General features: G+C 43.3%; 1 protein-coding gene across 1 annotated transcript; it reads right to left on the bottom strand.

Annotated features, from left to right (window-relative positions):
• Window positions 1-642: 642 nt before the first annotated feature.
• On the bottom strand, window positions 643-23288 carry LOC149329970 (collagen alpha-1(XII) chain-like). The gene is made up of 5 exons (XM_089559699.1): window positions 23115-23288; window positions 8494-8542; window positions 6330-6608; window positions 3160-3441; window positions 643-1088 (listed from the first exon to the last, which is right to left on the bottom strand). The coding sequence occupies exons 1-5, from the start codon at window positions 23208-23210 to the stop codon at window positions 1003-1005; spliced, it is 792 nt and encodes a 263-aa protein (XP_089415825.1). The 5' UTR covers window positions 23211-23288; the 3' UTR covers window positions 643-1002.
• Between the last annotated feature and the right edge of the window lie 1891 nt (window positions 23289-25179).

Below are 25179 nucleotides of genomic sequence, written 5' to 3'. Positions count from 1 at the left end.
GCCAGCGCTGCTGGGAAGCAGTGACGCTATCGGCGGCCAGCTCGAGCCGTCGTCATGCATACCGATGACGGGGTGTCAACTTACCAGGAAGACAGAGGATGGAAGTGGCGTCTTCCATCTAGACCACATGCTCTTCTCCGCCGCTACGTTCCCTGTTGTGTTCGTTTGAAAGCGTTAGTTTGGTCCGGAAGTAACGTTGTCTTTAATGCTTAGTGTGAGTGTATCACTCGTTGGCGAGACCATGGCTCGTGGACCCCGCTCCCCAGAATGCAAGGCCCTCAAGATACAGAAAGCGACCACGTCTTTAAAGTGATTATAATTCACAACTGGATAAAATGACCAAATTTCTTGTATCACGTGAGATAAAACAGCGTGGCACGTGAATTTTGTTTGCATTTTTGTGAATCCTCTGGTTGTACTGGTGAGGGACATTTGTACTTGTTATTATCACCTGTGAAAGTTTAGTGCACCGCTTTCTGAGTTCTATAATAGCGTGATATCACTTGCAACATTTCGAGTAGGAACAAGACCTTGAACGCTGCAAATTACTGTGTTGTGCGCATAATGCAGAGTGAGGAAGAAAGGAAAATTTAACAGGGAACCAACGAGAAGAACAGATGATTACTCACTAAAAGATTTTTTTATTTACATCAATATAACAGATTTTTCACTTCATTTTCACTTTGCGCTAGGGAGGCAGGGCGATTTTTTGCTGCTTGATTTCTATGCTTTAATTTGTTAAATCTTTATCTCGTCAAGAGGAAAATAAACAATGCATTTCGCAGTGCGAAACATATGTCTGCGTTGTGCTCAGTCTGAAATTTCAGACACATAGATCGCAGCGGTCACAGAAGCGAATTATGTCATACCGGTTGATCTTTAAATTAGTATTCATATCTTTCTTTCGCAAGGCGCTAAGAAGCTAGGAGTGTCTCGATTTTTCATTTGCTCATTGAAAGCAACCGGTATTGTCAGAGTGCCCGTATTTCGGGATCATTGCGCTTATAATATTATCATTGCGTAGATCAGTGACGACATCATCAAAAGTCCGCTAAACACCGGCAGCGATCCTGCGTTCTCCCAATCACCTGAAAGAAAAAGTGATAAAAATAAGCAGACTGTAGCTGCTATGAAAAACATGTTTGCAGGGAATTACTTCGTTCACTACCACACCATATAAAACAATGAATTTTGTGTTTTAAGGTGAATTTCATAGTCATTTTCATTTGCTGTCTTCATTGCGGTTTTCATTTGCAGCAAAAGCTAGCAACTAAAGAAGAAGAAAGAATTAACATGTAGGAACCGGGAAAAATATTACTCCTTTTTGAAAAACGGGACATCTTTTGCGGTGTGGTCTCGCAGGAATAGTGTCAGGACAGGAAGCTAGATTTTGATTCTTCGCCATCTGGAAGCTCTTTATCATTGATTTATTTTTAACGCTGTTTTGACAAACTCCTTACAATTCCGATTACGTCAAGCGAACAGTCCGCTTTGCGACGACTGCGGCTTAATGGAAACTGTTGAGAAAATTTTTTGTTTGAATGCCGAGCGTATGCCCATGAGCGTGCACATTCAGAGCATCTCATGAAATCACTCACTCAAATGCGTCTTTCCACTTGACTGTGTATTACGACCCCTAGACAGCCATAGGCAGCTGAGACGTGTTATGAACTTTTTATTTGATTATTTTGATGACAACAGTCTTCTATACAAACTGTAATCCCTTCGCTCAGCAACCTCACTGCGCATTCTCTACGCAGTGAACTTCTTGTCACCCCATTTCCTACACATCTTTCATTCCACCTTTGTCTCCACGAATCCCTAACCCACGCAAAGTGGCAAGTCAGCGGATTTAAATGCCGGCTAACTTCTCTGTTTGTCAATTAAACAGCTTCTTCCTCTCTCTCTGATTCTTTGTTACTTTCGCAAAATACAGTCCGCATAATACTTGAAATTTTCTATTGCTTTGATTTCCCCGTTCGCCCTCAACATTGAAGTTAGTTTTCAAGATATTGGACCTAAAAGCTTACAACTTCCTTCATTTTTTGTAAATTTTTCAACCGTAATATCCTCTAGCGCATCTAGGGCGTGGAGGATTTCACATGCGGAAATAGGGGAACCTGCTTTTTTGGCATCCGTAATGAGGTCTGTTCATTGGCATTTTGATTTTGTCGCCTTTGAAAATTTTTTACGCAAATTAGTGGACCAGCACATGCCGTGTGATAAGATTTCTTGCGTATAATTTCTCTTTGAGTATATAAACGAAAGGAAACTTGAGCTCGAAATTCTAATTCGGCATTTGTTTATTTTTCTGGTTTTTGTTATTGATAAAGGTGGGACGATGTGTACTGTGTGGTTCTGATATGTTTCAGGTCGGAAGGATGTCACTGGAACGCGAACGACAGCTGCAAACATTTCGGTTGTCTTTACTACCAGACAGGGGTGCCAAAAAGTGTTAAACCAAGCACGCCTAATAAGCAGTTCGTCGCAAACGAGTGTTCCTAACGGCCCATGGGTTTAAACTAGTTTATCCGGTGGCTGAATTTTCAATTTTATTGCACCATTTCAGAGCTAGCCCATATTTTCTTCGCACCCTCGGGCAACATGCAACGCCTTTCTTTTCTCGACGGAAGAAGTTTTCGTTAACCTGGCCTTCTTGATATCTGGATAATTAGAGAAAACTGAGCTGGCTAATCAGCCTGAGAATATTATACTAACTCATTTACCCTAAATGTGCGGCTCCAAATTGGAGTTAGTGTGCGTTGCAAGAACTAAAGGGGTAGTTTGTACAGATTATGATCCAATGCATGATCTCGAATGTAGCCGGTGGTGTAAAACGCCAATAATCATACGTACAGTGTTTGTCATAAGTATACAGCCCATTGAGTCTCCTTCTGAGCCTAGCAGTGCGGCTTCTATTGCATATCCAGGGACCGTGATCTCAAGAAGGCGGGAGGGTCTGAAGCCCTCAATCGTCCCAAGTTTGGGGCTTTCAGATATGCTAAAAAGCCCCGGTACACGGCTCGGAAAAAAATCCTCTTGGGCTGTATATTTTTGACAAAGGCTGTACATTACGTGCAGCATGTGGAAGTGGCCTCTATATGGGTGCCATTATAAACTGTAATATAGAGATTTAAAACGGGACACTGGCTGTCTTACCCAGAGCCGGAGTCGTGACGTTCCGTGACACGTGCATGCCGGGGTTATGGCCACCCGCAGCCGCAGTGAAGGTAGCCGTAACGGTATACAGTGTTGCAGGCTCCAGATCGTCGATTCTTAATTCCGACCTGTGACTGCCAACGTGGTGGATGGAGCATTTCTTGCCATTGGAAGGAACTCGGCAGATTTCAATGAGCACTGCAGCGCCAGACACTGCCTTCCACTTCACCTCCAGAGACGTCGAGTTGAGAGGCCGGACTTCGATGCCCTCAAGCCTAGGCACTGCAAGATATATTAGTGTGCAAAGCAGGCAGACACCACCTAAAAAGGGTTCAGTTCCAATCTAACCAGAAAAGTTAAAAATTTTTTTTTGCATGAAGCCGTTTGCAGACGGGTGCACTATTTTAATCTCCAAGGGAACGTTAAGGAGACATGATAACTCGTAAAAGACATTTCATTTAATTTAGTGAAGCAATGTAAACGTCCCAAAGGGCTGCTCAGTTTTTGTGTGCCTATGTGAGGATGGCGGCAAGAACTGTGGAGGAGATGAAGTTTCCATAAACTTTATTTATTCCTTGAAAGCGAACAAAATATCTGGGCATGCACAAGTCGCTGTAACAGCTAGGCGTGCCAAGTAATGCTTGGAAAAAAAAAATGCTCTTCTTGACCAGAATACACAAAAAACTAAACAGGGACTCCATGCTGTAATTTTTTTTCAATATGTTTTTTACAGGACCAATCTGATCGTTCGACGTTAATTGCGTTTCGAGAACCGTGTGAAAGTTTTCAGAATTAAAGAAAACACTAGCATTTCTTTACTGTTCCCTTACGTTTGTAGTGAATATATTGCGACCGGTTCCTGAGAATTTGCCAATGGGGAAGGAATACTGAGATTTGCCAGAGCGCGGCATGCAACTAGCTCAGTTTTCAGAAGAGCCAAATAAAACAAAACATATAGCTCAGAATAATTATGCAGTCTCTTGAAAACGACTTTCGTTAGGTACGAAACCTAGATGGAAGCAACCAGTAGCATTGCTGCATATTATCTATATAGGTTAGGGAGTGACAAATGGGAAGCAGAACAATCAGTACAAATTTTATTACACACAATGCATATATTTATGCCGTAAACTAGACACACAATATCAGTAGAGCGCATTGAAGAAGTTCGACACCATGCACGTTTCAGATGTAAAAACGGGTAGAGCTCGGAGTGAAACATGACTCATTAGCCCTTAGTGAAATTCTCCATGCAGTTTCATGTTCTGCCTTGATCCATCATTGCAAAGACACCAGATGAAGGATCCGCTTCATACATTATAGAAGGCCGCACTGAACGTTCCTTTGCACATGTCCACTGAGCGCCTGTACTCGGTGGGATTCTTGGTACCACTGAGGGACCTTTCACAACAGTATTGAGACCGGAAGACTGTCGTATTGCCAACCACACAAGGTTACTGTATTCTTTTACATAGTGATCTTGATCCAATTGATCTCCTCATTATTACGGCCCCATCTTCGCTACCACGTTCGCTCCGCATCGCCCCCATTATAAAATACGTTGCGGCCGATTCCAACCTGGGTTGACGCGCTGCTTGTATTACCCACCACATTCATCCCCTTGACTCGAAGATCGTGTGTAGAGATGCTTCCTCGAGCTCAGGTCGGCGCTTCTTTTATTGCCCGCGACATCTAGACCGTGCCACACACCCTAGGCCTTTACACTGCCGATGATACCCTTCTGAGATACCCTCCCGATAACCCGCATGTCAGTGTTACCCTAAAACGTATACAAGCATTCATTATTTTCTTGGATGTTTCTATTCAATCCCCTCGTTACCTATATCTCTCTCTCCGTCAACGTGGCGCACTTGCCTACCTTCATACCAGGTGAGGAACAAGCTGAATTATGCGAGCTTGACGCGGGCTATTCTCGAAGCCTAATGTTGTGCCTAATGAAGTTGTTTCTCTCTCTCTCTCTCTCTCTGGGGCGCACTGCACCGGTATCCTGCACTGGTTAGGTCTTTCTGAACGTAAACAGTATGGAATGCCACCTAGCGCTGTTTTCCGCTCTACCAATTTTGCATAGGCCATTGTATTTTTTGCCCACTTAATACTGCAGCATGGTAATAGCGTCGATCTAAAGCGAAAATAAAATGGCGGTTACAAACGTGGTAACGAGGATGATCAGTGTTAGATGGTCCTCATGGTGCTTTTGGGATTGTTGCGTTTGCTCTGAATGCTGCTGTCTCGCATAGTAAGCCCGTTGTGCTCTAAGCGATGCGGGCCGGGCTCTATTATTTTACTTTCCTTTTAGACAGCCCACCCTAACATATGTCTCGCATAGTAAGCCCGTTATACCTAGTGGCACGGGCAGGGGCATATTATTTTTAAGTCCTTTTCACAAGCCCCAACATATTTTTGTCTCGCATAGTACCCGCGGTAGATTAGTGGTGCGGGAGAGTCCCAACCTAGGTGCTTAATCTACTCTGTCTGTCTGTCTCGCATTAGTGTGCGAAGGTTTTGCTTCTGTTTTGAAAGGGTTGGAGTGAGTGCTTTGTTACGGTCGAGAAATGTGTTGGTATGGACTTCATCTTGGGAAGCATGTCTGGGGGCTGCTTCTCTGGTGCGTTCGTCCTCTGTTCGATCCATCTCAGGTTTTGAGCTCTTGCTATCTTTCAGAGGACAACACTCCATATCGTCATCTCTGGCGCTCACGCCGGGCAACTGACTTGCGACGGCGTCGCTAAAAGTTAGGACGACGTGCGAGGCACAGGGAATCCGCACGGGGTGGCCCCGTGATTGTAGACGCTCAGAACTCCCCGCCGCCAGCTAGCCCGGTAAAAACAACTTTATATTGCTAGATTCTTCTGGATATGTTGGAAGTGAATATTTCAGTTTAAACCAAAAAGATGCGTTTTACATGGTAAAGCTACTTAATTTTTTTAATGCGATGCTGTGAAGATTATTAAATAAGCCTTGCTAGTTTAGACCTTTACGCTAGCAGCTTCTTGAAACGTGCGAATAAGAAAAATTTGAGTTTGAACTGTAATGTAAGAATGTTACTGTAATGGAAGACATGTTACCGCGCAAAGAGATATAACAAATTTACGCTAGTGGGCTATGCGAAGCCTGAAATAAAGATCGGAGAAGTATAAAAGACGGCTTACGAGGGAGAGTGGTAAATGAGATGGTCACTTCGTCTCCGTAGGAGCTCTGCCACTTGCTGTGATGGAAAGGCTTGACCCGTACTTCGTACGTGGTGTTGGGCTTAAGTTGATGTAGGTTCAAGTAGTCTTCGTCTAGTCTCTCTTCTTGGCATTGTAAGGGCTTCAGTCTGGCACATATGACCACATCATAACCACTGACGGGTCCGGAGGGCTTGAGCCACTTCACTTCAGCTCGCGTAGTGTCCAGGTCTGTGACTTTGAGGTCCGTTACTTTGAACCCTGGCAAAACAAAACCAATAAACTCATCAGTCAGTTCGTCAGGCCAGATTCGTAAAACAAACAACCTGTGGACACAGTTTCTTATAAGCAACAGTAACTGCCGATAATCGAAATGTTGAAAAAACTGTTTGCAAGTTAATAAAACTGGGGGTTTTATTAGTGACTGAAACACCGGTTGTGAAAGAAAACGCACCCCTAGCAACTTAAAACACAAAAAAAAAGCACTCGATCGTAGCGCTGGAACATTTCATTCTCTTGCACATTACTCACTGAAGATGATCGCAGTAACGAGGGGACTGAAAACGTGCGAAGTGTGAAGAAAAATATCTCAACGATCCTCGGACCATGGTAGGGATTGGTCCTCAAGTAGGATATTATCATTATAACCCGGTGGATCGCATTAATGGTTACGTTTTGTTCTTTTCATGCTGAACATAAGTTTCCGAATTATTTCTGGTCATATACTGTTGCGTTAAAATGTAGCACATTGAGAAATACACATTGAGCGAACGTTGTGGCTTATACTTATTATTGGCCGTGAAATGTACGGCATACAAAATCTGAACATGGTCAAGTTATGAATCAGTGCTGCACTTGCAGTTGCTTAATCGCAATATATTAGGTGGACAACAATAAAGTACTGGGGAACAAAAGTTGTTCCGCACCGACCATTTGTCTTACATCGCTTGAGAAGAAAGGGCTGTTATTAGCGGACGTACGGATAGTCCCCCACGCCACATACTCTACCGGAAACCCGCTCCCCTCCTCCCCCCCCCCCACCCTCTCATTCTTTCTATGGGGACTCTTAGCATTCTTCCTCTGCAGGAAGTAGAGCTGGGTGCTACGACAAGGGGAAGGATGATTGTGAATTACAAGAAAAGACAGGAATGGTATGCGATAATGAAGATGCACGAAGTTAGATTGGATCACTAAAAAACTATTCGAGGAAGTAGTGGTCCAAATGTACGATATTAATAAAGTTTTTTTTTTCTGTAAAAAAAGCACGACTCCAGGCTTGCATAGATTCACCTTTCGAATTGGAACACCTTTTTCCCCCAAATGTTTCAAAGCATTAGGATAGAGAGAGCTCATATTTGTAGGCTCCATTACTCATTTAGGGCGTGCAGAGAAACGGTTTTCTCAATGCCTCGCTTCTACCAAAGATGTTTCTAGCGCTTCGTCAACGAAACTGGCAACGAGATAATCTAGCAATTAGAACAGAACTGTGTGGCTCAAAGGAACAGCGCTACACTTCATGATACGCCCCCCCCCCCCCCCCCCCGAAAAAAGAAAGACTTGGCTGACGCTCCTTCAGAGCTGAAATGAATGACTATTAGAAAGCAATATACGTTGCAAATTAGGTGTATGCGGTAATAATATTTTTGTTGGGGAACTGGATACGAATGAAAAAGATAAGTTGAGATTGAATATTTTGTAATAATTCAGTCAAGTGATATGCACCCTGCAGGAAAGCGTGGCCATGCCCGGTTTGAAAATTTGCTGAGAAAGGAGGTGTAGGGAGGCGATTACATTTAGCGCTGGCGATTTATATAAATCCTGCAAATGAACACATCGGCCGTTCCCGAGAAGCTGGATATTCCCAGGCTGCGCCTCCTCAATATGTCGCCTCCTTTCAGACACCCACGTTCGCTTTACTGCTTCTAAGTAAAAACACGAAGCCCGCCAAGCTATGTAGTCGGATTCCCTCGCGTGGAACTAAAGAAAAACAGTTTTGTGCCGCTCAGTTACAGACCATTCTATAGTGACGCAGAGTAATTCGTGAGAAACATATTACTTTGAGAACCTCAGCAAAAATGAGGGGGAAATTTTCTAGCCAAGTATTATATGATAATAAAAAAAACAAAGAGGTTCTTCAAAGGCTTACCAGGTCGGGGCAAAACGGCGTTCGGGTCAACGTCACCACTTTCGGCACCCTGAAACAAACACCTCAAAATATAGTGTCGTTGCATCCCAGTGCAGAAATGCAACAGCCTACTACACACCGACTGATGGCAAAAAAAGTCGATTAGCTATGTATATTAAAAAGAATAACTTGGACAGAAATTTTAATTATGGGATGCTCTTTAACGGGAATATAGGCAACTTTATAAACTTTGCAGAGTTTCTAAGCAGTGCCTTTCTCTAACACGTCGAAAGGTATAAGAATTGGAAGGTAAAAAGGAGGTGAGAAGTTAAACCTTTGAACAATTTTGGGAAATAATAATAATGCAGAAGCAAAAGGCAAACAAAAGCAGTAACTTCGTGCACTCAAGGTATCTTGAACATGAATCACATAAAGAAGCGTGTAGTTCCAAAACAGCGAGTTCAAAAGAAAACCGACTCTGGCAACTTGCTCGGATACTTTTGTGCCACGGGATCAAGCGCAGCGGCAAATTCATATGCCAACAAAAGTAGTAGATGATAAGTCGATGAACCTATAAAAATTTGCCATGCACTGAGTGTGTTGCCTTGATTAGGAAAAGGCACAAAAATAATTTCTTTACATTATTCCTTAGTTTGTAAAGCGGACATACCATGAAAAATGCGTGATGTCACTGAGTCAAGAGTCCTAGATCCTACCTCTTCGATGTACAGCGACAGAAAAAACACAAATAAAGTGACCCCGGCACAAATTTGTGGATGTCCAGAGCGTTCAATGCGGGATTTTCATCACACGCATAGAAAATCACGGAGATGATCTTACAAAAAAATTAAAAAGTTCCATTCTTCTAAAGAACGAAGTTATGTGCCGGTCGGTGCATGTTGATTACGGCAAGTTCCTGTTAGAGACGTTTCCTGGAAGTTGCTGACGACGCCCACTCTCCGCCCCCTGCAGAATGACTCCCATATTTGGACATGGCGATGACCGAAGTTACCGTACTTGGTAGCCGTCGACGTCTACGTCCGGAAGGGAAGGGGGTGAAGAGAGGAAGCGGCCGGCGGAACACAGATAGCACAGAGGAACACAGATAGCGGCCGGCGACAAGGACGAACTTAGGGTGGCGGAATAAAGGTTTGAAAAGATGGAGTCGTCAGCGGCAACCAAACATGGTAACGTGGGTCGTCTACATGTCGAAAGATGAATATCATTCCGCTGGGAGGCTATGTTAGGAAGGCGGCGTCAGCAGCTTCCAGCAAACGTCGCTGACAGGGGTCTTGCCGTGGTAGAGGTGCACGAACAGTCATAGGAACCTACTTCTTCTTCACTTACGAAATCGTGTACCTGCGTATTTTTCGCAGCGCCTACTGAAAAGAGATGCAGTAAGTACATTTAAATGTTTCCAAAGAAAGTCTCGTACACTTAAGCTCAGTAAGCCGCGCAAGTCGGGGTGAGCGGGAAAAGATAAAGCTGGTTTAAAGAATTACTCGGATTCCTCGGGCACCAGCTATGCCAATAGGATGTGTTACGATGACTCCATTAAGGCTTTCAAGGACGCTGAAAACTATTTCTCATTTTGTCTGAAAACATTTTATTTTTGAAGGACGACATTGGCTGCAAGACTGCCATACGATTAAAGCACGATGTCACGGGGCGATATCATACTGACAAAATATTCCAGAACTTCAGGCTTACCTGGTTTTTGTGGATGCCGTGTGCTACAGAGATTATGCTCCCTATGAGCAACGCAAGTTTGGGTAAAGAAAATCTCCCTGGCATTGCGACGGCAGATGTTTCGAAGAGTGAACAGGTGCGGTCTGCAGCGTAGCATACGGCGGATAGTTTATCAAGCTTCCCTTATCTCTTACGCTCACATCAACGACAGCCGAATCTCGCGGAGTAACGAGAATCTGACGTTACGGACGTATCTCTCGTAAGCCTTGTGTTGCTGAGTAACTACACGTCTGAGATAGAGGAGCTTTCATGCACCAGCCCTGGGCCGCGCCCTTAACACTCTGATAAGGCATACAAGGTCTCTAGTTCAGGCGACGCGGTCAAAGAAATGGCACTGAGCAAAAATTACGTAACAGGAAATTGGATAATTCGTTTAACGAACGCATTGCTAGATGTCTCAATTTTAGTCTCTGGAATTGACAAGTTGTAGCTCTAATTCAGCTTGAGTAGCAAGGGACCACGCATATACAGGCCAGTGCACTAGAGTGTCATGACTGATGGTGAAACACTGAGATGAGTGTATATACGAGTGTAATGTTTCTTTTTATGTGGAGTGGGCGAGAAGCAGCTGTTGCTCAGTGTGCAGCTCCGATTTAGTGATTTACAAGTTGACGGAATGATTTATATTCCTTGAGTTAATTCTCTACATGAATGCTTTTTTCAGCGTTAATAGGTTTTAAACAGACCTTAACACTAATGGCCAATTTGGACACAAACGCCGAGCAAAAATGTAGCTGCGCTTATCGGAAAAGAATAATCTGATTTCCAAGCTGCGACTATCAAAATAGAAGCTGTTAGAGCAAGCGCAGGTCGGTAGTGTTTGAAAAATGATTTTTGATTTAGGCTACGACATTGCAACCTGTGAGAGAAATGAAGGTATCAATGTCAGTTAAGAGATGGACTCAGTTAACAGAAAGCAGATGATGACAATAGTGGACTTTAGCCGGCCATAATGCTCTACAAAGGGCTTTCGTAAAAGCCTGTTAGCCACATCCTGTGAAAGAGATGACGGTGTCAATGTCAGTTAAGAAGCTGACGCAATTGACGGAGAGCAGATCGTGATAACAGTGGACTTCAGCCGGCCCTAATACTCAACTGAGGCGCTCTCGTAAAGGATGGCTAGCTCCCGCTGACAGCTGAGCGGTCGGGCTGCAGTTTTCGAAAATGAAAGGCGGCGACATTGATGCGAGTTTAACCGGTTCCTTGTGCGAAGGCGTTTTAAGTTGCATAAAAAAGTCTTTCCGACTCTCTGATAAGCTTCGGACGAATATTCGCAAGCATCCGCTTGTTGAGCTAGTTGTTGCTGAATTGTTGATGGCGGCTTACTAATGAAGTTAGAAATCAGTTAAGAGGAGGCCTGCAGGTATCGGACGTATGCCAGGGCAAGTTGTAAGTGGGTCCGAGAACTGAAATAGCTATTCGCATGAAAGCTGTAGAGATCAGATGTTTCACTTGACTTATCTTGCAATTATAATGATTCTTGCTCTATTCTTTCACATAAGGATCCTATAAAAACCTTTCTATGTACGGTCTCTAAACCTTACTTTATGTTCGAGTTGTACATTGAGCTTTCAGCATAGTATTGGCAGTGTTGGCGGGCACAAGAAAACTGATGAATTGCTTGAAGTAGTAAGCTGGTTAACTAATTCTTAACAATTACGTTTTTATTTATTTTAGTTAGCTGCCTAGTTGCTGCTAAAGATTTGTAGTTGGACGTTAATAATAGTCCTATCAGTGTTTAGGATTTCGTAAACGCGATTACCCGTAGCGCTATGGCTCACCAAAATTTAGGTTTTTTGACGTTACGTGTGCAGCAAAGGTTGCTTTTCCTGCATGCTTTTCGAAAGCGCATGTATTTTGGCACAATGTCGACCAATTTGGTCGAGCCACAGCACCGAGGGTACACATTTTCGAAATTCTAAAAACTGATATGGCTATTACTAACGACCGGCTACCAATAACTAATTGCAACCATTTGCCTAGCTGTGATAGTTGAAAAGCTAATTATCAGAAATTTGTTAACCAGCTTACTACTTAAGACAATTCACCGGCCTTTCGGGATCTTTCGATCGTAAGGAAATTTATTTGAATCTAGGGCCTGTATACAGGGTGTCCCAGCTAAATGTAACCAGGCTTGCAAAAAAGAGGATGTTCCCCAGCCCAATGAGACCAACCGAGGGTTGTTGCCAGTCGCGTGTCCTAGTCTGCGGTATTTCTTTATTATGCAAACCTAATTAATTAGCAGACACTAATTAACAAACTTTTTAATTATTGCCTTCAGGAAGAAAATGTCAATGGAGGAGTTGTAGATCGTATAGAAAAATAACCGTTTGACGTGTTCGCAACCAAGTACCACTGATACAGCTTATTTTGCTTGCCTTAAAAGAAAGCCCGCGAAATACAAATAGAACCACGTGATGGGCAAGCAGTTTCAGCGCTCCCAAACGACCGGTCAAGCAACGACATCTGCTTATGTTTGCAACGCTGTCCCGAACAGGGTTCGACGCTTTGAGGTGGTGGCGAGATATGCCCCAGGAACTGCTTATGCGTCATGGGAAGTAAGCGTGCGCTGCTTTTTATGGAAGTGAAGCGCGGCTCGCATGGAGCGCTTTTTCACGCGAAACCTCGCCTCGAGTGATAGGCATGTGGCCGTGCCGCCGAACTTGCACCGTCACGCGCTGAAGAAGCGCTCGCCCTAGCTCCTATGCGAGAGTTGCTGACGTATATCTCGCAACCATCGCAAAACGCCGAACCCCGTTCGGGACAGCGTTGCAACGATAAGCGAATGTCGTTGCTTGATCGGTCGTCTGGGAGCGCTGAAACTTCTTCCTTATCACGTGGTTCTTTTTGTATTTCGCGGGCTCTCTTTTAAGGCAAATAAAAGAAGCTGTATCAGTGGTACTTGGTTGCAAACACGGCAACCGGTTATTTTTCTATGGGATCTACAATTCCTGCATTGACACTTTCTTCCTAAAGACAATAATTAAAAAGTTAGCTAATCAGTTTCTGCTAATTAATTACTTTTGCATAATAAAAAAATACCTCAGACTAGGACAGGCGACTGGCGACAACCCTCAGTTGGTCTCACGGGGCTAGGACGCTTCGTCTTTTATAAAAGCTTGGTTACATTTAGCTGGGACACCCTGTATATTGGACCGAAGTTTTGAAGTGATGTGGTGGGTGACAGCTGTTGACATGAAGATACTGTTGTCTCGCTGTGGGTTTTTTATAGACGCTAGTGAATACTGTGCTCAATTCAACTGAGTATTAGTACATTAGGAAGCAGAAAGTTAATTTTATTGGTCGAGTAAATATGTGTTAAACAGATATTTGGATGTGTGTTGTTGAGCGAGGTAGCAAACTCGATGAGCTCGTCCTCGGTTTCTGTCCAAATTATGCATATGTCATCCAGAAAGCGTTTGCAAAAAGCAGGTCTGTTTGGATATGTAGAGAGAAAATCTGATGCAGTCTTGTTTATAAATATGCTGGCGTAATTTGGAGCCATGTTTTGCCCATAGCTCTGCTGCTAGTTTGAAGATAATAAGTGTTTTTGAATTCAAAAGTGTTAAGTTTAAGCGCCAATTGGCAAGTGTCTCGTTGGCACTTGGACCAGGGGAGCCTAGAACTTTGTATTCTTTATATGCTCCGACCATGGCCTGAATTCTGTCATGTGGGATGCTAGTGTAAAGTGGTACCACGCCCACAGTAACTAGGAAAGCACCTTGAGGGAAGGTGACTTTTGGATAATTTAGGAATTCTTTCAGGAATGAAAGAATTCCTGGAGGAGTTCGTACTGTGGCATTATATAGGTATACCTAAGTATGTACAGACTCACATGAAGAAAGAAGTCACTGATAGCACGGAAAGCATAGAGGAATGTTTCTATTTTTTGCTTGTGGTGTTGATCAGTGAAAGACGGTATGTGTTACGTTTTACCTGAAAGATAAATGTTTAGATTGAAGTATGGCACATAGTTCCATGAACTTCCGTGCCAATATACCTGAAGAAATCTGCTCAGTGCTCTAAGAAAGTGGGGTTTAGCTCGGCGACTGTTCTCATGAACAGGAAATGCATATCCAAGAGTAGTCTTCACGTTCGTCCGTGGTTAAATGAATTTTGTACAGTGTGCCTTAACATTGAGCTTCACAGGTTTGTAAGTGTGATGATAGCAGTTCTTTCGACGAGTGTAGAGGCAAGTGCGGAAAAGCTTAGTTGTTCTTGGCGAGCTAAATAACGACTGTAGCGGAGACAGACAAACAGCCAGGCCTGGAAAAAGATGATGAGAACGTTGCATTCAAGAAGCGCCAATGGCAGTCCTGCAATTCAGTCATGCTGCGCATGGTCGCCATGGCTATACAGTTTATAGGTTACGTTGAAATTACGATTGAGGTATGCGTGCATAAGAGTTTCGTCTCTATAGAATTAGACGCTTAGACGCGGAAGGTCTCGCTTACACAGTTCTACGATTGCTCCTAAGACGATGTCATATAACCATGGCGAGTTCACCCTGAGCAATTGCCCACTGAGAAATTTACCCTTTCGCCACTATTAAAATCTCTGGCAAAACAGACTGTGTCATGCTCCCATCCATTGCTAATAACCACTTATCTGGTGTCTGCGCCGGCTTGTTAATAAATCCAAATACCGGCATCTTTGGAGGTCTTCGGAATAATTTCGACCACCTGGGGATCTTTAACGTGCGATGTCAGGACATGTTAAAGATCCCCAGGTGGTCGAAATTATTCCAGAGACCTCCACTACGGCATCCCTTTCTCTCTTTCCTCTTTCACTCCCAACTTCATTCTTTTCCTTACGACGCGGTTCAGGTGTCCACCGAGATGTGTGAGACAGATACTGCGCCATTTCCTTTCCTCAATAACAAATTATTATTATTACTATTATTATTAATATTATTATGATTATTAACATCAGCAAAACTTGAAAAGGAGCTAGTATGTACTGCGTAGTAACTTCCATGCACTTAGTTGCGACAGAAGCAGATTGACGCGAGAAAAGACGGGACAGTAAGTTATAGCTGAACTATTAAATGTAATATCATCAGTTACAACCATATAGGCAATGACCGCAAGGCGCTCCCACAGGATAAACCCATGCATGCGACGTTTTTGAGATTCCGGTGTTATCGTCAGCGCACTTATAATCGTAATCTTATCGCTAGGCAATGCAATGAGACGGCCTAGCTCGTCATCCACGGCTCCTGGCGGCGATATCTGACCCCCTGTATTGATGTGAGCATTTATATACATCGTTTCGTGTGCAAACTTTGCTGTAGTCATATTGTGCGAAGCCCATTTCCGGTCCTGTAGGTTTAACGCCAGCGAATCATATACAAATAAAGCACATGGTTCCACCCTAAAGGTGCTCTTCTTTTTCTTCATTTTATAGCGTCTACTCAGCAGACATCGCCATGTGCGTGGATTTCTATGAAAAGCCCGGTTCGTTGGAAAAGCAAAAAAAAAAAAAAAGCGCTAAGTAATCAACATTCTATGAATTGTCTTTTACACAGCTCTTGCTTTCTGTTTTTGTGTTCACTTAGATAAAACAACTAAGTGTCGTAGCCTGTAGTTACAGTAGCCCACCACTTTCAATGATGACCGCGGTAAAAACTGTGCAATTAGGTGTGATACAATTTGTCTGGAAGGTACCTTGAATTTTTATTTTAAACCGCTCTGTCAACGAAGGCCGAATGGAATTTAAATGAAGCTACCTACATGAATTTATCATATAACCATTCAAGACAACAACAACAAAAAAACTTATCGCTTATTTTGGCTAAGATTTGCAAGAGCTGCTAACAGCCTTTAGAGTGTGCGAGAATTTTTGAAGTGATGATTTGCTGAATCATTTACAGTAATGTACTTCATAATAAAATAGGTAATATTATATTCGCTGTATTTACTCATCAGGTCTTATCGGCAGCAGACTAAGCTGTCTGCTAAATATAGCCGTGGGTTGAAAACTTTGAACGGTTTTTAAGAATAAAGACATAAAGATAAAATTTGGCATTAGCAAAATAGTTGCGTCAGTTTGTTGGCCTACAGCGATGGGGGTAACCGCGTTTTCGAAATTACGAAGACCGTTATTAATATTACTTACGGGGGCTTCACGCCTTTCAATAATTAAGCAGCCTAACAACAATAGCCAACAAGTTATCTATTCCATATTAGTTAACCATCATGCTAGTTAGCACATCTTGGCTGTACTCTGAGGTACTGCACGGCTTACAATGCGATGACGAAAAAAGTGCGCTTCCAGATCAGAAAGCCTAGTTTTAAAAATTGCGGAAAGTTTTCGGTGAAACACCTTGTATAGCAACTTGCATAACCTCTCATAAATATTCCAGATTAACAATTCTTTGTTATTTCCTGGGGTTCGGAGCGTTTCCTCCTCGCAGAGCCTGGGCGCCGACATCAAGATTGTACGCAAACCTTATCGACATCATTTTCGGTTCCGGTACATTTGCAAAGCATAAACACTTACTTTGAAGGAAGTAAAGAAACGCCACCGAAAGCAGAGCCTGCCGAGTGTTGTTTGGCAACATCTAATGACGCACTGCGTGGTGTTGTCTATGACAGCGGGAATTTTAAATCTTACTATTCATGACATGACGCCGAACTTCTCTTCACTGACAGAACCTGTGAGGAGAAGCCACAAAATAAATAGTCGTTTACGTCCTCATCTAAATGCACGCTTTACTTAGAGCCAATAGAGAGCTTAACCCTTGAATAGCGCGGTATTCAAGAAGAACTGCTGCAGTTACCCTTTTTATACTCAGTGCGTGCGCCGGAGTAGCTTTAAAAGCAATATTTGGCTTCGCATCGTCAGTTTAGACCATTCCCATCAAAACGTGCATAAGACGACCTTTCAATATTCCTCAGTTTCCTCATAAATAAAGATGACATCCAAGAACGGTGAACTGATCAGGATTGGCTACACAACGGTTATCATTCAATACAAACTTTGAGCGGCCCTTAAACTTCATAGAGGCATTTTTAAACAATAAACTACCTTTGTGGTCAGCAGAAAAGCTGGATTTGCTATTTTAAGGAATTCCTTCTTGAGAGGCACCGGAGTTTCGTCGGCAGAAAACTCATGAGTGCTTTCACGCCACTCATCTCGCGACAAATTTCAGCAACGATGTGAGCATCAAAACTCCACCGAAGACAAGACAGCCGACGATGTGGCGCTCACTTAAACTGGGGGTGATAATGGTTCACATGATTACTATTTATTTTATTTTTCCGGGCACCTCAAGAGCTCTTTGGGGGATGGCTTCAGATAAGAGACGTGCCTATAACTTGGTGGTCATAAAAGAGTTAGTCGATCAAAGTTTATAAATTAACCTGCCTTGTATGGAGGATTCTCTTGCAACGTGCGTATAACGTGGTGTTAATACAGGAGTGAGTCAACCAAAGTTTACAACTTAACCTGCTGACTTGTATAAAATTTATCAGCGTGTAACTCGGCATTAAGGGGCAGCTGCTTGCGCTGGTCAGTAAAATATTATTGGACCTTTATTACTTGCCTTCTGCAATTATAGAGAACTAATGACGTATCTATACTCGAACTCCGGACATTACTGTGTTCGGACAACTCAGCGTTCATGACGCATTATTATGACGTCATGAACGGAGTTATTGCATGTTGACCGACAAGTGTTGCGGGGTGTTACGCCAGCGCTAACGATAACCTCAACGCTGTACGCCGAAGCCGCATAATCGACATACGTGTTCTCAAAGGGTCGCTGACGGTATCTTTGATATATTTTTGGCATTAGGAAAAAAACAATTTTGCGGGTCTCTCTAGAAACGCCGACACTTGTCCGGCCGCATAAGGAGTCATCTACAGGTGACAAAATGAGAGCTATCAATTTTTCTTCTGACGTCTGCATCGAAAATCATTTCATGGTTAATGTGATTGCGATGTCGGCTAGCATCTTATATCCACGGCTAAAATTTGATCGATGAATCGAGATTACTTGCAACATCGGCCGGGTACAGCAACGCTTCTAATTCATCTTTTCGTTTTCTTCTTCTCGTTTGGAACTACAGAGCTTTCAGTGAAAGTAGACCATTTTCTTTGGATCGCAGGAATCTGTCGATTTCCGATTGTGTAGAAGTTTTTTTGCAGATGAGAAATAGTCTTAATGTCAGAAGCAGACGTTTGGTCCAGTGACTGAAACCCCAATCGAGTTTAATTAGGACTAAGACTTTACACTGTTTTTAAAAATAGGGCTTTTGAGTTAGAACACTTTTTTCGGCATATCATTGTCAGCGGTGTAGCAGATCAAAGTACAGCTAAGGAGTGCTAACTAGCAGGCTAGTTAACTAATATATAATGGTTAACTTTCTAACCATTTCTGTTAGGCTCCTTAATTATTGAGAGGCGCATCACCGACCGTAAGTAGGTATCAATTTTCATCAATATCAGTTTTTTGATTTTCCGAAAATTCTAAATTCTTGACGCTGTGACCCTACACATTTTGGCTGTTTCGACAAATTACGTTCACTGGAGAATTTGCTTTTCCGGTAGGCTTCCCAAAAGTGCATGTATTTTGGCGCGATGCAGCCAAAATTTGTTGGGCCACAGCAGCGAGGGCAACCGAGCTTTCGAAATTCTAAAAACCGCTGTGGATAATAATTATGGTGGGCTACACGCCTCTTAATAATTAAGGAGCCTAACAGTTATAGTTAGAAAGTTAATCATTCAATATTAGTTAACCTGCCTGCTAGTTAGCATATCTTCGCTTTATTCTAATGTACTACGCCACTGACAATTCTATTCCAATAAAAGCGCATTTCTAAGCAAGAAAGCCTGCTTTCAAGAGAGAGAGAGAGAGAGAGAGAGAAAAGGACGGAAATGCAGGGAGGTTAAGCAGGCGATGCCCAGTTGGCTACCCTACACTTGGGGAGGGGAACAAAGGGGGAAAAAGGAAAAAGAGCGGCAAGGAAATGAGTTGTCTAAGTGTCAAGCGACACTGCTTTCAAAATTTGTGTAAATTCTTAAGTGAAACACCTTGTATGTATTCAGAAGACACAAAAAGATGATATATTTATTTCTTTGGGTTTACATGCCAAGCAGCCAGCAAGTTTTCAGGTCGCAGTTCATACAGTACACACCATCCCAGGTATATATAGGTGATAAAGGAGGCGATGAAGGTTCAAAATTAAAGACCGCGTGGTAAGCGTGGTTGATCAACAACCACGTAAATATATGTGAATTTTGGTGCAGAAAGGAATCATGCTGTTAGCACGTCATCTATCTTCGAAAGACTGCATGAAACTTTTCTGAGTAAGAGCGCCACAATTGTGCTTGCATCACATGGCATTCTGCGAGCCAGAAAGCTGTTTATAGCGATTACCTTTTTGAAGCCTTATCCAGAGATCGCAACTTCACAGTGTGAGACTATAGTTGATTTTGGTGTAAGCCTTACATCATTATTTCGTACCAAGCCGAAATGTTGTACAGCCGACCTGATTATCTCTAATTCAATGGGAATCGCTGAATAGATGGAATATCAATAATTATTTATATAAATACGACAATAGATAAGCTTATCTATAATCAAGCAGCAAGAATACATTGCACTTATGCTAGTGACACACTTCTTGCAAGGATGTCGTGATAGGGCAGCGCTCGGTAGGCGTTGTTAGGCCTATCCTAGTTTGCGTTGAAGACGCAGATGCGGTGCTTTTGAAGTAGTCACTACCTGTCATATGCTGCCTAAGTGTCTAATCCATTTACGAGCCCATTATAGTTACAAAGATCTAGTTGAAATAAGGCATTGTAGCTGCTAAAAAAAGGCATGAATTCTCACTCTGTGTTATTGAACGGTATCTCTTGAGATATCGTCGAAGGAGTCAGCTTGAGTGCACTGCGGAATGTTCCTCAGTAGCGTTGTTCGATTGATAAGGAAATGTTGCCCTAGACGACCTACTTATGACATGATTGTTGTTTACGAAAGGAAAAGTAGTTTTTTACGGCAGTAGTGCACCTTTGCCGATGCGCTTTGCACAGCATATTAGATACGAGGGGGTACCCAAAAGAAACCAGACTAAATTTTTTGGTCGGCAAAGCTTCTAGGGTACCGCGTTTTGCCACTAGGAGCGCATAGAACGAACATTCCAGAGTCAGTAAGCCGAGTGCCGTCGTTGAAGGAGGTCAGACTAGTTTAGGCAGAATTTTAGAGTGACGACTGTTTTGTGTGAATGTCGTTTTTGCGATGGCTGATTTTCGTGAACAGCGTGCGCCGGTGAAATTCTGTTTTTTGCTCGGAAAAAGTTGAAAGGAAACTCTTGAAATATTAAGAAAGACGTTCAAGGACGATGCTATGGGGACAACTCAATGTTCCTGAATCGAATCCTGAATCAAAGCAGCAATCATGCCAATGGAAAACTTCAAATTCACCTCGCCTCAAGAAAGCTCGTCAGGTGAAACCAAACCTCAAAACAATGCTAATTTGTTTCGTCGACGTGAGAGGAGTCGTCCATTAAGAATTTGTTCCGCAGGGTCAGACAGTTAGCCAGGCTTTCTACTTGGATGTTTTGAAATGATTGGGCAACAGTGTGCGGTGGAAGCGGCCAGATTTGTGGCGGTCGGGTGACTGGTTTTTCCATCATGGCAATCCCCTGCTCACACAGTCCTGTCTCTACGACAATTTTGGACCAAACATGGCATGACCCCTACTCCTCAACCCTCATACTCTCCCGACCTTGCCCCATGCTACTTTCTTTGTTTCCTAGAACGAAAAAAATAGGTGAATGAAAAGCGTTTCGCTGATGTTGCTGAGGTGAAGAAAAAAAACGACGGTGGCACTGTCAAGCATCACAAAAGATGAATTTAAACAATGTTTTGAAAAATAGAATGAAAGATTCGACAAGCGTATCATTGCAAGTGGGGAATACTTTGAAGGAGATTGAAAGTCTGTGCTTAAAATGTGAACAAATAAGTTCAAACAAAAATAAGTCCGGTTTCTTTTGGGTACCCCCTCGTATGGCATGGCGCACTTTTCCTGCTTGGTGAATTTCATGCTTCACTTGAGGTCATCTGAGTTACGTGCAGCTCAAAATAAATAAAACTTCTTAGTGTGTAATGTACACACCGGTGTCATCGTACTAATGTGAGATTTCAGATTAACATTACGGGAAAGTTCACTTAGCGAATCATACCGCACGCAAATGAGCTTTCTTGAATTCTTAGTCATGTTTTTCCTTTACAGTCTTTGCAGTGAATAAACATAGGGTCAAGGCGAAACGTTCCAGAGTTTTCCCTTTGCACTTGGCGAGCCTAAACAACTTCATAATCAGGATTCTTGTGTGTGGGATTCATGACACTTATTTATCGCAAAGTAGAATAGTGACGACAACGTCCAAAGTCCGCTAAACCTCGGGAAAAATGGTGCGTTTTTCCTGTCACTTCAAAAGGGAAGCGCATTCATTAGTACAATCAGCACAACGAAACTGATTGTAGCAATGACCAATATGCTTCGCACTGAAACACTTTCTTTCATGCCACAGCGCCTAGAAACACTCGCACCTGCGCATATTTCGTAACTGTCTTCAAAATTATAATTTTGAAGACAGTTACGAAATATGCGCAGGTGTTATGCGAAATATGCGCAGCGTTATAACGCTGTTGAATTTAGATTTCTTGTCATATTTTGTGGCTGTCGCGAGCAGGAAAGCTTGGACACAAAGAAAAATCTTGCAGCTCTTCAGACATCCGCTCGCCTCCAATGATGCGACCTGACAAAACACACAGCTAGGAAACAAAGCAAGATATTGACATTGTGTACCCGCGCAATCATAGAGCACGTGTAACATTTGCGATGTTCTCTTGCTTGGACTCCTGCCTGCATCCTTCATTGAAACTATAGGCTTGAAACATTGTGCTGGAGAGGAGGTTTTGTTCCTGGCTTCAGTTTTCCTTTATACAACCCCACGCGTAACATACTGCATGCGTCAAAGCAAGGGACCCTTAACTCCATAAAACATAAAAGCCTCAGATTTTCTTGGATACGCTTAAATAAATGTCTCTGATCGCACTATTCTTCCCTTACTGTTGGAGATTTATGGCTTTGATATTCGTTTAGATTTTAATGGCACAAAGATGGCTTGGCCCAAACGCATGGCTAAAATGCTTTAGCTTGAAAGTTCAAAGGCTCATTTTCGAGTCTTTTCGCGACAGCGAAGCGAATAAGAGATCTACTACAGAAATTCCGCCAATTGCTCACATAACAGCGCGAATTGAGAAGACGACCTGAAGAACAAGGTCGACAGACAGGAGCACTTGTCTTCCTGAAGCTTCGCACTGCGACGGAAGTAACGTCAGACAAATTATGCCAAGAACATATGTTAAGTGGATTACTGGCCGTCATCATATGTCGTTTTGAAGGAAGTCAACAGCCATCGAAGCCAAGAGAAACATTGGAGAATTTCTTCTTTTATTTGGTTTTACTTGCAGAGTTCATCCACAGATATTTAGTAGTTTGATTACGTTGTTCAGAGGCTGTGGGTTCCGAAACCATCGGCGGCATTTCTGTTTTTACGTTCACTTTCTAATTAACTACTTTTTATCCATACAATAATTAAACATAATTTCCCATCGACCAACTGCAAACACTCATACAAACAAGCAAATCGAAACATTCCCTATGCTTTCCTTGGTTTTGATGGCCCTTGGCTTCCTTCACTTGTATGTCATAACGTGTCCCTCCCTCATTACTGTACAGTTGCGGGCTCAATAAGTCATTTTGGGCCCAAAAGCTTCCTTGAAAAGAAAAAGTGGTATTGAGGTTATGATTACGCTGTCTTTAAGGCTCGAGGTTGTATCCTGTGAAGCAGTGACACATTTATCGAGAAAATCGAGCTTACCTTGTCTTGCGGGATGTCATGTGCTCCTGCGATGCTCCCGATCAGTAATGAATACCCGAGAAAGAAAAAAATTGATGCCATTGCGGCCACTTCCATCCCGGTGGACGAATAGCTTCTCTTTTATGCCCAGAACAGGTTGGATTGTTTCCCAAGCGCCCCTTATCTTTCTCGCCAGCAGCGGCCGTATGGGAACCACGGAGACTACGGGAATTTGACGTTATGGACTCTCCGCAGGTACGCATCTTGTTGCTACGCAACCACCCGTACGAGATAGGGGAGCTATGAAGTATTGCCCCAGGGCTGCTCTCTCGACGCTGCGATAAGGGGCACAAGTGCTCCCGTTGAGGCGATATTGTACGAAAATTCCGTCTGAACCGCAACTACGACTGTGATGTCTCTTTAAGCAGCAGACCCCGCTTAATCTACTGACACCAACTGAAGACGTACTCACTGCACGTCATGGCATGAAATTAACGGCCCCATATACTTTGCGTCCAGGTAGAAGCAGTTCACCATCTTGTCTTTCACGGTTTTTAAAGGCGCACTGAAGAGGAATCTGAACTCGTCTTTTTGCCGCGGGAACTCGATCTGCTCGTTCCGAGCATTCTTAGAAACTGCGATTTATTGACCTGTGTGGCTGATTTTCCTAATTAAATCTAATTAACGTCCGGCTCCCGCCTTTTTTTTTAATTCTCCCTCGTACGGTGGGCGGAGTCGACCAACGCGTGGAGTGCCTTTCAGCCAGTCCCGCGGCGGCATGCCGCTCTGCCATCGCCGGGGTAATACGTAGTAGTCCGTAGAAGCAAATAGTCCGCGCGTATTTTTATTTCTGCGGGCTTATTTTCCGGCTATATTATCTGCGAATGAAACTATTTATTCACGGAAACCTAAAAAAACAAAATAAAGCGAAAGCAAAGCCTCCACGGAGCTGGCTGCAAGGCACTCCACGCCTTGGTCGACTCCGCCCACCATACGAGGGAGAATTAAAAAAAAAAAGGCTGGAGCCGGACGTTAACTCGATTTAATTAGGAAAATCAGCCACACAGGGCAATAAATCGAAGTTTCTAAGAATGCTCAGAACGTGTAGATCGAGTTCCCGCGGCAAAAAGTCGAGTTCAGATTCCTCTTCAGTGCACCTTTAAGGCTCTAATTGGTCCCCAGGGTTATATGTGCGACCTTGAAAACGGTCTGGTCTTTCTGTTCATAGCGTCGAATTCTTGTGGACCCTGTGTAAAGCATGTGATGGTAAATGCACGCATAGTCTTGTGTTTGTGTGCTGTTTCTCGTAGAGGTGCGTTTCCTTGAATTTTCTGCTGACTCGCTTGAAGTCCACGTGCCGCCTCCGTTTACGTCTGTAATGGTGCACTAGGTGTGCAAGCGGGTTCTGTAGGTTGAGTAGGTGGTGATTTTTTTGATGGAGACTCATCCTCAATTAGGATTTCCAAGTCGCAGTTTTGTCCGTTGGTTGTGAGCAAGTTTAGAGTTGGGAGGTGTTCATGGTGTACTCTGGGAGGTCGTTCTCTGTCCTCTTCCTCTCGTCGACTGGCGTGACTGTCCTCGAAGTGCGGACGGTTTTCGTTCACTTGAGGCAAATACAGATATGAAAATGACCGGTACCGCAGGTTTGCTTCCAATATTGAAGAAAAATAGGAGTACCTGCTCGACCAAGTCAAGTCCGGGTTAGTATCGACTCGACTTCTGCGTACCTCTAATCTCTGACGTTGGCTCGTGCTATTGAGATGTTGTATCGAGATGGTAGCGAGGTGCTCGAAGTAGTAAGATAATATGTCTACTTAGGGCAGGTAGTGACGGCAGATCCGGATCATGAGAGGGAAATAACTAGAAGAATAAGAATGGGGTGGAGCGCATATGGCAGGTTCTCTCAGATCACGAATGGCAGTTTGCCAATATCCCTCAAGAGAAAAGTATACAAGAGTTGTATCCTACCGGTACTCACCTATGGGGCAGAAGCGTGGAGGCTAACAAATAGGGTTCAGCTGAAGTTAAGGACAACGCAGTGAGCTATGGAAAGAAAAATGATAGGTGTAACGTTAAGAGATCGGAA

Source organism: Amblyomma mixtum, chromosome 9, assembly GCF_055824585.1.
Source record: "Amblyomma mixtum isolate Tamu chromosome 9, ASM5582458v1, whole genome shotgun sequence".
Lineage (NCBI taxonomy): Eukaryota > Metazoa > Arthropoda > Arachnida > Ixodida > Ixodidae > Amblyomma > Amblyomma mixtum.
The sequence above is the reverse complement of the archived record's forward strand: the minus strand, read 5'-3'. Positions and strand labels throughout refer to the sequence as shown.